At 45.8% G+C, this 13,456-nt stretch overlaps 1 protein-coding gene across 1 annotated transcript in view; it reads right to left on the reverse strand.

Moving 5' to 3' along the window:
* Window positions 1-13,456, reverse strand: part of LOC106578162 (broad substrate specificity ATP-binding cassette transporter ABCG2) — a 40,478-nt gene that overhangs the window by 14,757 nt on the left and 12,265 nt on the right. The window contains exons 3-10 of the mRNA XM_045711411.2: window positions 11,466-11,525; window positions 10,716-10,830; window positions 10,285-10,437; window positions 9,946-10,103; window positions 6,162-6,313; window positions 5,773-5,874; window positions 5,477-5,609; window positions 2,385-2,502 (exon numbers count right to left, since the gene is read on the reverse strand). Coding sequence (XP_045567367.1) covers window positions 2,385-2,502; window positions 5,477-5,609; window positions 5,773-5,874; window positions 6,162-6,313; window positions 9,946-10,103; window positions 10,285-10,437; window positions 10,716-10,830; window positions 11,466-11,525 — 991 coding nt within the window. The remainder of the gene's footprint in view (window positions 1-2,384; window positions 2,503-5,476; window positions 5,610-5,772; window positions 5,875-6,161; window positions 6,314-9,945; window positions 10,104-10,284; window positions 10,438-10,715; window positions 10,831-11,465; window positions 11,526-13,456) is intronic.

Genomic DNA, 13,456 nt, shown 5'->3' on the forward strand with positions numbered 1-13,456 from the left:
AGACAGGCCAGTACATCAGGAGACGTGGAGGAGGCCGTAGAAGGGCAACAACCCAGCAGCAGGACCGCTACCTCCGCCTTTGTGCAAGGAGGAGCAGGAGGAGCACTGCCAGAGCCCTGCAAAATGACCTCCAGCAGGCCACAAATGTGCATGTGTCTGCTCAAACGGTCAGAAACAGACTCCATGAGGGTGGTATGAGGGCCTGACGTCCACAGGTGGGGGTTGTGCTTACAGCCCAACACCGTGCAGGATGTTTGGCATTTGCCAGAGAACACCAAGATTGGCAAATTCGCCACTGGCGCCCTGTGCTCATCACAGATGAAAGCAGGTTCACACTGAGCACATGTGACAGACGTGACAGAGTCTGGAGACGCCGTAGAGAACTTTCTGCTGCCTGCAACATCCTCCAGCATGACCGGTTTGGCGGTGGGTCAGTCATGGTGTGGGGTGGCATTTCTTTGGGGGGCCGCACAGCCCTCCATGTGCTCGCCACAGGTAGCCTGACTGCCATTAGGTACCGATATGAGATCCTCAGACCCCTTGTGAGACCATATGCTGGTGCGGTTGGCCCTGGGTTCCTCCTAATGCAAGACAATGCTAGACCTCATGTGGCTGGAGTGTGTCAGCAGTTCCTGCAAGAGGAAGGCATTGATGCTATGAACTGGCCCGCCCGTTCCCCAGACCTGAATCCAATTGAGCACATCTGGGACATCATGTCTCGCTCCATCTACCAACGCCACGTTGCACCACAGACTGTCCAGGAGTTGGCGGATGCTTTAGTCCATGTCCGGGAGGAGATCCCTCAGGAGACCATCCGCCACCTCATCAGGAGCATGCCCAGGCGTTGTAGGGAGGTCATACAGGCACGTGGAGGCCACACACACTACTGAGCCTCATTTTGACTTGTTTTAAGGACATTACATCAAAGTTGGATCAGCCTGTAGTGTGGTTTTCCACTTTAAATTTGAGTGTGACTCCAAATCCAGACCTCCATGGGTTGATAAATTGGATTTCCATTGATTATTTTTGTGTGATTTTGTTGTCAGCACATTCAACTATGTAAAGAAAAAAGTATTTAATAAGATTATTTCATTCATTCAGATCTAGGATGTGTTATTTTAGTGTTGCCTTTATTTTTTTGAGCAGTATATATATACACATATAAACACACACACACACACACACTGAGTGTACAAAACATTAAGAACACCTTCCTACTATTGAGTTACATCCCCTTTTTCATCCCCCTGGATGTCCATTGGCTTACTAGCCAATATGACCCCACTGTGGAAAGCGGAGATGGTGTTCTCCGTTTTTCTCTACGACCCCCACAAGTGTCGCATGACTCCACTAAATGTAACCCATAGAAGTATGGAGATATATATATATAGATATTAAACCTTCATCTGAAGGTAACCCATACAAATAGAAGTATGGAGATATATATATATAGATATTAATATATATATAGATATTAAACCTTCATCTGAAGGTAACCCATACAAATAGAAGTATGGAGATATATATATAGATATTAAACCTTCATCTGAAGGTAACCCATACAAATAGAAGTATGGAGATATATATATAGATATTAAACCTTCATCTGAAGTTAACCCATACAAATGAATGGAAGTAGTTTTGTGCCAGCAAAAGTTTGGACACACCTACCCATTCAAGGGTTTTTCTTTATTTTGACTATTTTCTAGTAATTGTAGAATAATAGTGAAGACATCAAAACTATGAAATAACACAAATCAAAATATATATTACTGTATATATCTTTCCTGAGCTTTCTTATACACTACATGACCAAAAGTATGTGGACACCGGCTCGTCGAACATCTCATTCCAAAATCATGGGCATTAATATGGAGTTGATCCCCCTTTGCTGCTATAACAGCCTCCACTCTTCTGGGAAGGTTTTCCACTAGATGTTGGAACATTGCTGAGGGGACTTTCTTCCATTCAGCCACAAGAGTATTAGTGAGGCCGAGCACTGATGTTGGGCGATTAGGCCTGGCTCGCAGTCGGCCTTCCAATTCATCCCAAAGGTGTTCGATGGGGTTGAGGTCAGGGCTCTGTGCAGGCCAGTCAAGTTATTCCACAATGATCTCAACAAACCATTTCTATATGGACCTCGCTTTGTGCACTGGGGCATTGTCATGCTGAAACAGGAAAGGGCCTTCCCCAAACTGACGCCACAAAGTTGGAAGCACAGAATCGTATAGAATGTCATTACATGCTGTAGCATTAAGATTTCCCTTCACTGTAACTAAGTGGCCCGAACCATGAAAAACAGCCCCAGACCATTATTCCTCCTCCACCAAACTTTACAGTTTGCACTATTCCCCCCAGACACACAGAGAGACGCAGACACACACCTGAGCGAAGGATGTCTGAGGGTTGAGGATGAGGTTAGTGAAGGTTCTCTTCAGGACCCATCTGAACTGAGTAGAGAAGGAGGTGTTGTACGTGATGGTCCGAGAGGGAGTCTTCACACTGAAGAGAACAAGAAGAAGATTGTCCATTAACTTGCAGAGAACAGACAGACAGAGAGAGACAGAGACACAGATACCAAAGAGAGAGAGCGAAATAGACAGAGAGAGAGAGAGAGAGAGAGAGAGAGAGAGAGAGAGAGAGAGAGAGAGAGAGACAGAGTTCCAAAAAGCATTTTATTCTATTTGGCATACATGACTGTTCTACAAAGTTATGAAAGTGGTGTAGGGGGTAAAACATGACATCATTAAATCAATGTATACTGGCAATACGTGCAGCATTAAAATTGGCAAGAAAAGAACAGAATTCTTTAACCAGGGGCGGGGCCTTCGCCAGGGTTGCAATCTGAGCCCTGCACTCTTCAATATTTATATCAACGAATTGACCACTATTCTAGAAAAATCCTCAGCCCCTGGTGTTAGTCTCCACAGTTCAGAGGTTAAATGCCTACTCTTCGCAGATGACCTATGCCTGCTGTCACCCACAGCACCTGGCCTACAGCAGAGCCTGGACCTGCTAGAGCAGTACTGTCAGACCTGGGCCCCGACAGTAAACCCCCACAGCACCTGGCCTACAGCAGAGCCTGGACCTGCTAGATCAGTACTGTCAGACCTGGGCCCTGGCAGTAAACCCCCACAGCACATGGCCTACAGCAGAGCCTGGACCTGCTAGAGCAGTACTGTCAGACCTGGCCCTGGCAGTAAACCCCTACAGCACCTGGCCTACAGCAGAGCCTGGACCTGCTAGAGCAGTACTGTCAGACCTGGCCCTGGCAGTAAACCCCCACAGCACATGGCCTACAGCAGAGCCTGGACCTGCTAGAGCAGTACTGTCAGACCTGGGCCCTGGCAGTAAACCCCAGATCTCAGGGAATTAGACCAAAGTTCTCAATTGGTACAAAATATATAGAGTACTGCACACACTACAATTACTGAGGTTTAAATATATTGAGTACTGCACACACTACAATTACTGAGGTTTAAATATATAGAGTACTGCACACACTACAATTACTGAGGTTTAAATATATAGAGTACTGCACACACTACAATTACTGAGGTTTAAATACATAGAGTACTGTACACACTACAATTACTGAGGTTTAAATATATATAGTACTGCACACACTACAATTACTGAGGTTTAAATACATAGAGTACTGTACACACTACAATTACTGAGGTTTAAATATATATAGTACTGCACTGTCACGCCCTGACCAGGTGAACTCGGGTATTTTGGTCAAGGTGTGTCATGTTGGGTATTTTTCCTTGGTTCGTTTTCTATGTTTGCGTTATAGCCTTGTGTTAGCTCTATGTGGGTTATTTCTATGTTGGGTTCTGTCGATTCCCAATCAGAGACAGCTGTCGCTAGTTGTCTCTGATTGGGATCACATTTAAGTTCCTTTTTCCCCCACGCTGTTGGTGGGGTGTTGCCTCTTTGTGTTTGAGCAAGTTAACGTATCGGCCTTGTCTTGGTTTTGTGTACGTGTTTATTTCAGTGTAAAGAATAAACATGTGTTCGCTCCCAGCTGCGCTTTGGTCCGCTTCCTCATCACCCGACGACGATCGTTACATGCACACACTACAATTACTGAAGTTTACAAATAAGCTCAACTGGACACCTTAATGAGGCAGTGAATGAACTGAGAGAGAAAGCACGCAGGGCATGCCACGCCATTAAAAAACAAATTCAAATTGAAATACCTATTAAAATTTGGCTAAAACTAATTGAATGTGTCATTGAACCAATTGCACTTTATGGCAGCGAGGTGTGGGGTCCACTTGCAAAACAAGATTTCACCAAATGGGACAAACACCCCATTGAAACACTGCATGCAGAGTTCTGTAAGATTCTCCTACATGTCCAGAGGAAAACTACAAACAATGCATGCAGGGCAGAATTAGGCCAATATTCACTAATAATAAAATCTCAAAAAAGAGCAATTAAGTTTTGGAAACATCTAAAATACAGTGACCCCTCTCATATCATTACCAAGCCCTGCAATGCCAAGAGCTGAGCAAAGAAAATAGTCCCCTCATCCAGCTGGTCCTGAGTTCACAAACCTGCTCTACTAACACAATGAAGCCTCAGGACCAGAACATCCAATCAATCAGAATGAAACAGATTACAACACAGTCGAAACAAAACGGCGTTGCTTATTGGGAAACACAAGCACAAACACAAAGCAAAATGCAGTTTTATCTGGCCCTAAATCGACAGTACACCTTGACTAACTATTTGACCATGGTTACTGATCAAAACCTTAGAAAAACCTTGACAAAGTACAGGCTCAGTGAGCACAGCCTTGCCATTGAGAAGGGTAGACACAGGAAAACCTGGCTCCCTGTAGAGGAAAGGCTGTGCAACCACTGCACAACAGCAGAACCTGAGACGGAGCTGCATTTCCTGACAAAATGTCAAAAATATAAAACAATTAGAGTGTGTCATTTCACTAAATTTGAAACCCTTATTCAAGGTTTCGAAGACCTCTCTGATGAGAGTAGGCTACCCGTCCTGTTGGGGGAGGATGCAGAGAGCTGTATGTTGGCAGCGCACTACATTGCTGCCTGCCATAAGATGAGGGACAGTGTCTGACAGACCAATAAACCTGCACATGTCCTCTACTGTATGCTTATTGTTATTGTTCAATGCATGGTTATTTTGACCCTTGATTATTGTTGTTACTGTTGTCCCGTTGACAAATTTGATTCTTATTATTTTCGTATTGTAAATATCCAAAGTAAGCTTTGGCAATATGTACCATGTTACGTCATGCCAACAAAGCAAATTGAATTGAAAATTGAGAGAGAATTAGACAGAGAGAGAATTAGACAGAGAGAGAGAGAGAGAGAGAGAGAGAGAGAGAGAGAGAGAGAGAGAGAGAGAGAGAGAGAGAGAGAGAGACAGAGACAGAGACAGAGACAGAGACAGAGACAGAGAGACAGAGAGAGAGACAGAGCGTGTGTGTTGGTACCTGTACTCCCTGTTCATGGTGATGCGTTCTAACTGGGCCTTGGACTCTCCATAGTACTGGCTCCCCCGGTACTCCTGGACCAGATGGTCCTCGATGTTCTGCCTGGAACTGGTTACCCTGTCTGGGTCAGAGTCTGGGGGAGGGGGGTTGGAGAAAACGGGAGGGGAAGGGATAGAGGGGCCAGAACAGAGGTAAATGCAGGGTAAACAGGAAATGAAGAGACAACATATGTCTCCCATTGGATGACCTGACTGATCCCGCCCACTGACTCTGCTCCTTAGCCAATCAGAACTCACCGTCTGAATCCTTTATCCTGTCGAAGGCGATGGCGGTAGAATCTCCGTTGATCACGTCCAGGAAGAAGTCAGCCGGGTTGTTGTGGGGTTCACAAGTGTACCCTGGGTAATGATGACATCATAGTTGTAATTACATTGTTTATAGATACAGATAAGGTTTGGATACAGGAAAGGTTGAAACATTGATGCATTTGAGATACATTCAGTGTATCTCATCTTAGTAACCTCTAAAGACAGACAATAGAATGATGGATATAATAACTGTTAAGTAACTCTTGACATTTCATAACTTGGTTTGCCAGCAGAGAGCTGAGGCTACACTGTGGTTAGCAGGAGGAGTGTGATTTAGAATCACTAGAAACATGACATTTGTAATGATTTAGTCTCACCAATGTTAGAGAAGTAGTCCAGAGCGCTCTGAGCGGGGCCGTGGTAAACCTGTTTACCGCTAACCAGTAGAGTCAGACTGTCAAACAGACGGTAGATGGAGTAACGAGGCTGGTGGATGGACAGGATGATGGTACGGCCATGACTAGACATCCTGATAGAGAGAGAGGAGGAGGAGGGTTAGTGTTACAATACCCAGACTACAGTACCCAGACTACAGTACCCAGACTACAGTACCCAGACTACAGTACCCACACTACAGTACCCAGACTACAGTACCTAGACTACAGTACCTAGACTACAACACCCACCCAGACTACAGTACCCAAATTACAGTACCCAGACTACAGTACCCAGATTACAGTACCCAGACTACAGTACCCAGACTACAATACCCAGACTACAATACCCACACAGACTACAGTACCCAGACTACAGTACCCACCCAGACTACAGTACCCACCCAGACTGCAGTACCCAGACTGCAGTACCCAGACTGCAGTACCCAGACTGCAGTACCCAGACTACAACACCCACCCAGACTACAGTACCCAGACTACAGTACCCAGACTACAGTACCCAGACTACAACACCCACCCAGACTACAGTACCCAGATTACAGTACCCAGACTACAATACCCACCCAGACTACAATACCCAGACTACAGTACCCAGACCACAGTACCCAGACTACAGTACCCAGACTACAGTACCCAGATTACAGTACCCAGACTACAGTACCCAGACTACAGTACCCAGACTACAATACCCAGACTACAATACCCAGACTACAATACCCAGACTACAGTACCCAGATTAAAGTACCCAGACTACAGTACCCAGACTACAGTACCCAGACTACAGTACCCAGACTACAGTACCCAGACTGCAACACCCAGACCACAGTACCCAGACTACAACACCCACCCAGACTACAACACCCACCCAGACTACAACACCCACCCAGACTACAACACCCAGACTGCAACACCCAGATTACAATACCCAGACCACAACACCCACCCAGGCTACAACACCCACCCACCCAGACTACAACACCCACCCACCCAGACTACAACACCCACCCACCCAGACTACAATACCCAGACTACAACACCCACCCACCCAGACTACAATACCCAGACTACAACACCCACCCACCCAGACTACAATACCCAGACTACAACACCCACACAGGCTACAATACCCAGACTACAACACCCACACAGGCTACAATACCCAGACTACAACACCCACACAGACCTACAATACCCACCCACCCAGACTACAACACCCACCCACCCAGGCTACAATACCCAGAATACAACACCCACCCACCCAGACTACAATACCCAGACTACAATACCCACCCACCCAGACTACAACACCCACCCACCCAGACTACAACACCCAGACTACAATACCCACCCACCCAGACTACAATACCCACCCACCCAGACTACAATACCCACCCACCCAGACTACAATACCCACCCACCCAGACTACAATACCCAACCACCCAGGCTACAACACCCAGACTACAATACCCACCCACCCAGACTACAATACCCACCCACCCAGACTACAATGCCCACCCACCCAGACTACAACGCCCAACCACCCAGACTACAATACCCAACCACCCAGGCTACAACACCCAGACTACAATACCCAACCACCCAGACTACAATACCCAACTACCCAGACTACAATACCCAGACTACAACTCCCACCCAGACTACAATACCCAGACTACAACACCCACCCACCCAGGCTACAATACCCACACACCCAGACTACAACACCCACCCACCCAGACTACAATACCCAGACTACAACACCCACCCACCTAGACTACAATAACCAGACTACAATACCCACCCACCCAGACTACAATACCCACCCACCCAGACTACAATACCCACCCAGACTACAACACCCACCCACCCAGATTACAACACCCACCCACCCAGACTACAACACCCACCCACCCAGACTACAATACCCACCCACCCAGACAACAATACCCACCCACCCAGACTACAATACCCAGACTACAACTCCCACCCACCCAGACTACAACTCCCACCCACCCAGATTACAACACCCACCCAGACTACAACACCCACCCACCTAGACTACAATAACCAGACTACAATACCCAGACTACAATACCCACCCACCCAGACTACAACACCCACCCACCCAGACTACAATACCCAGACTACAATACCCACCCACCCAGACTACAATACCCACCCAGACTACAACACCCACCCACCCAGACTACAATACCCACCCACCCAGACTACAATACCCACCCACCCAGACTACAAACACCCACCCACCCAGACTACAATACCCAGACTACAATACCCACCCACCCACACTACAATACCCACCCACCCAGATTACAACACCCACCCACCCAGACTACAATACCCACCCACCCAGACTACAATACCCACCCACCCAGACAACAATACCCACCCACCCAGACTACAATACCCAGACTACAACTCCCACCCACCCAGACTACAACTCCCACCCACCCAGACTACAACTCCCACCCACCCAGACTACAACACCCACCCACCCAGACTACAATACCCACCCACCCAGACTACAATACCCAGACTACAATACCCACCCACCCAGACTACAAACACCCACCCACCCAGACTACAATACCCAGACTACAATACCCACCCACCCAGACTACAGTACCCACCCACCCAGACTACAACACCCACCCACCCAGACTACAACTCCCACCCACCCAGACTACAATACCCACCCACCCAGGCTACAACACCCACCCACACAGACTACAACACCCACCCACCCAGTCTATAATACCCACCCAGACTACAATACCCACCCACCCAGATTACAACACCCACCCAGACTACAACACCCACCCACCCAGACTACAATACCCAACCACCCAGGCTACAACACCCACCCACACAGACTACAATACCCTACCACCCAGGCTACAACACCTACCCACCCAGGCTACAACACCCACCCACCAACCCAGACTACAATACCCAGACTACAATACCCACCCACCCAGACTACAACACCCACCCACCCAGACTACAATACCCAGACTACAACTCCCACCCACCCAGACTACAATACCCACCCACCCAGATTACAACACCCACCCAGACTACAACTCCCACCCACCCAGACTACAATACCCACCCACACAGACTACAGCACCCACCCACACAGACTACAACACCCACCCACCCAGACTATAATACCCACCCAGACTACAATACCCAACCACCCAGACTACAACTCCCACCCACCCAGACTACAACTCCCACCCACCCAGACTACAACTCCCACCCAGACTACAACACCCACCCACCCAGACTACAACTTCCACCCACCCAGACTACAATACCCAACCACCCAGGCTACAACACCCACCCACACAGACTACAATACCCTACCACCCAGACTACAACTCCCACCCACCCAGGCTACAACACCCACCCAGACTACAACTCCCACCCACCCAGATTACAACACCCACCCAGACTACAACACCCACCCACCCAGACTACAACTTCCACCCACCCAGACTACAATACCCTACCACCCAGGCTACAACACCCACCCACCCAGGCTACAACACCCACCCACCCACCCAGACTACAACACCCACCCACCCACCCAGACTACAACACCCACCCACTCATCCAGAAAGAGAACTACAATACCCAGACTAACCCTACAATATTAGAACTACAATACCCAGGTTCTACCTCTTGAGCAGTAGTAGTACAGAGTTAGCTGTGCTAGCGTCCAGGCCGGTGGTGGGTTCATCCAGAAAGAGAACAGGAGGGTCGATGATCAGTTCCATACCGATGTTTGTCCTCTTCCTTTCCCCTCCTGATATACCCCTGATCAACTGGGTACCAACCTGGAGACAGAATACACACATTCATAGTCACACACACACACACACACACACACACCACACACACACACACACACACACACACACACACACACACACACACACACACACACACACACACACACACACACATACTCTCTGTCCTCTCCCCTCCATCCCCCCACATACACCCGTGAACACTGACCCGTGAGTCTGCTACTTTAGTGAGGCCCAGTTCTTTGATGAGTCGGTTGACTTTGTCCTCTTTCTCCTTCTGGCTGATGGAGGACGGGAGACGCAACGCTGCAGAGAAACGGAAGTTCTCCCTCACAGTCAGAGTCCCCATCACCACATCATCCTGACGGTTGGTGGGGGGGAAAGAGCGAGAGAGAGAGGGAGGGGGGGAGAGAGAGAGGGAGAGAAAGAAAGAGTGAGAGGGGGAGAGGGAGGGGAAGAGAGAGAGAGAGAGAGAGGGAGGGGGAGAGAGAGAGAAAGAAAGAGTGAGAGGGGGAGAGGGAGGGAGGGAGAGAGAGAAGACCAGACACTCGTAACTATAGTCTGGTCACTGGTGTGTCAGTGTGTGTGTGTCAGTGTGTGTGTGTGTGTGTGTGTATCTGTGTGTGAGTGGGTCCCTACCTGGACCACATATCCTGAGAGACATTTGAAGTTGGGAGGTTGAGGAGCTCCGTCTATCAAAACCTCTCCTGCTAGACCTGCTGGGTCCTTCCTGGCTGCCAGCACATCCAGAAACCTTCACACAACACAACCACAACCTTTACACAACTATAATACAACCCCAACCTTTACACAACTATAATACAACCCCAACCTTTACACAACTATAATACAACACAACCCCAACCTTTTCACAACTATAATACAACACAACCCCAACCATTACACAACTATAATACAACACAACCCCAACCTTTACACAACTATAATACAACCCCAACCTTTACACAACTATAATACAACCCCAACCTTTACACAACTATAATACAACACAACCCCAACCTTTTCACAACTATAATACAACACAACCCCAACCATTACACAACTATAATACAACCCCAACCTTTACACAACTATAATACAACACGACCCCAACCTTTACACAACTATAATACAACCCCAACCTTTACACAACTATAATACAACACAACCCCAACCTTTTCACAACTATAATACAACACAACCCCAACCATTACACAACTATAATACAACCCCAACCATTACACAACTATAATACAACCCCAACCTTTACACAACTATAATACAAACTTTTTTTAAACAACCACATCACAACCATTCATCATAATGTTAGTTCACAAAGTTCAATGAGAATCACAAGGTTTTGTCTGAATCAGCTGAAATGTCACTTACGATGACTTCCCGCTTCCTGTGGCCCCCATGATAGCGTTCAGCCCTGGTTTCATCAGACCGCTGAAGAGACAGGAAACCAACATCTGTTAGTGCTGAGCTGGATAACCAATCGGATGCCTCAGCAGATGCTCTCCAAGACTACGGTTGGCAGTTGGTAAAACAGTTTCGCCAAAATGACATATCTACTCCCGTCTAAATAAAACCATTCAAAATACTGCACCAAGGAGCAGTAGGACCTGGGTATTGTAGTCTGGGTATTGTAGTCTGGGTATTGTAGTCTGGGTATTGTAGTGCTAATACTGTGGGGTTAGTCTGGGTATTGTAGTGCTAATACTGTGGAGCATGACTTATCCACCCAGGATCATTATTTAATTGTTTTAAATAGCTGTGGATTGTTTGAAAGTACAAGTGTGTAGGCCTATGCCTATTTTGGGAAGCCCGCGATTTAGGTAGGTGCTCGTGGCAATAGGTCAAGCTGATTGAGTTGATGCTGTCAGTGAAAAGCATCTACAATACGTGAAGATAATGTATCTTGAGTCTACAGTGTTGTAACAAGAAGAAAGGGAGGGGTGTATGGTGAAGATATGGGTAATCTCTTTCCAGAATACATGCACTCAGCTCTCCAAAATGCACTCAGCTGTCTTCCACCAATTCTTGCGCATTCATTGTTCCATTGTATGAATTGTTTGCTCTTTAATTGCTTATTTTTTTTAAATCAAGTCTCCATTACATATGTCACCAGTAGGCCTAGTAAATGTTAATCCCCGTCATTTGCATTAATTTATGTTAATGCCTGAATTTAAATTACAGTAATTTACCATTCTTATTCATTAATTTCTGTTAATGCATGCATTTAAATTACAGTAATTTGCCATTCTTATTCATTCATTTCTGTTAATGCATGCATTTAAATTACAGTAATTTACCGTTCTTATTCATTAATTTCTGTTAATGCATGCATTTAAATTACAGTAATTTGCCATTCTTATTCATTAATTTCTGTTAATGCATGCATTTAAATTACAGTAATTTACCATTCTTATTCATTAATTTCTGTTAATGCATGCATTTAAATTACAGTAATTTACCATTCTTATTCATTAATTTCTGTTAATGCATGCATTTAAATTACAGTAATTTACCGTTCTTATTCATTAATTTCTGTTAATGCATGCATTTAAATTACAGTAATTTACCATTCTTATTCATTAATTTCTGTTAATGCATGCATTTAAATTACAGTAATTTACCGTTCTTATTCATTAATTTCTGTTAATGCATGCATTTAAATTACAGTAATTTGCCGTTCTTATTCATTAATTTCTGTTAATGCATGCATTTAAATTACAGTAATTTGCCATTCTTATTCATTAATTTCTGTTAATGCATGCATTTAAATTACAGTAATTTACCGTTCTCATTCTTGGACTTGTGAGAAACACGTTGTTTGCGGTTGTTTATTCCGTAACCATTACGAATTTTGTCAATTCCCTAATTGTACTGTTTATTGTGCTGCACATTTTCTTCTGTTTCACTGAATGCTGTTTTGATTTCTATTATTATGACTACATTTGTTTTCAGAATTTAACAATAATAAAAGGTCTTTGTCTTTTATTTCCATAATTTTCTTCAATCCACCTGTCACGTCCTGACCAGCAGAGGGCGTATTGCTTAGTCTAGGTCAGGATGTGGCAGGGGGTTTGTGTTTGTTAAATGTTGGGTTGATGATTGGGACTTCCAATTGAAGGCAGGTGTGTATAGTTGCCTTTGATTGGAAGTCCTATATAGGTGTGTGTGTTTGTCTTTGGGGTTGTGGGGAATTGTTCTGTGTTGAGCCTATGCTTTGCCAGACTGTTGGTTGGTTGTTCATTCTCGTGAGTTCGTTTTGTTGTTTTGATGTTCATTTAGTCTGTAAATAAATACACACGATGAGCATACACACACCTGCTGCGTTTTGGTCCTCTTCTCTCCAGTACGACATTTTCAAGGAT

Source organism: Salmo salar, chromosome 18 (assembly GCF_965601325.2).
Source record: "Salmo salar chromosome 18, fSalSal1, whole genome shotgun sequence".
NCBI classification, from domain to species: Eukaryota; Metazoa; Chordata; class Actinopteri; order Salmoniformes; family Salmonidae; genus Salmo; species Salmo salar.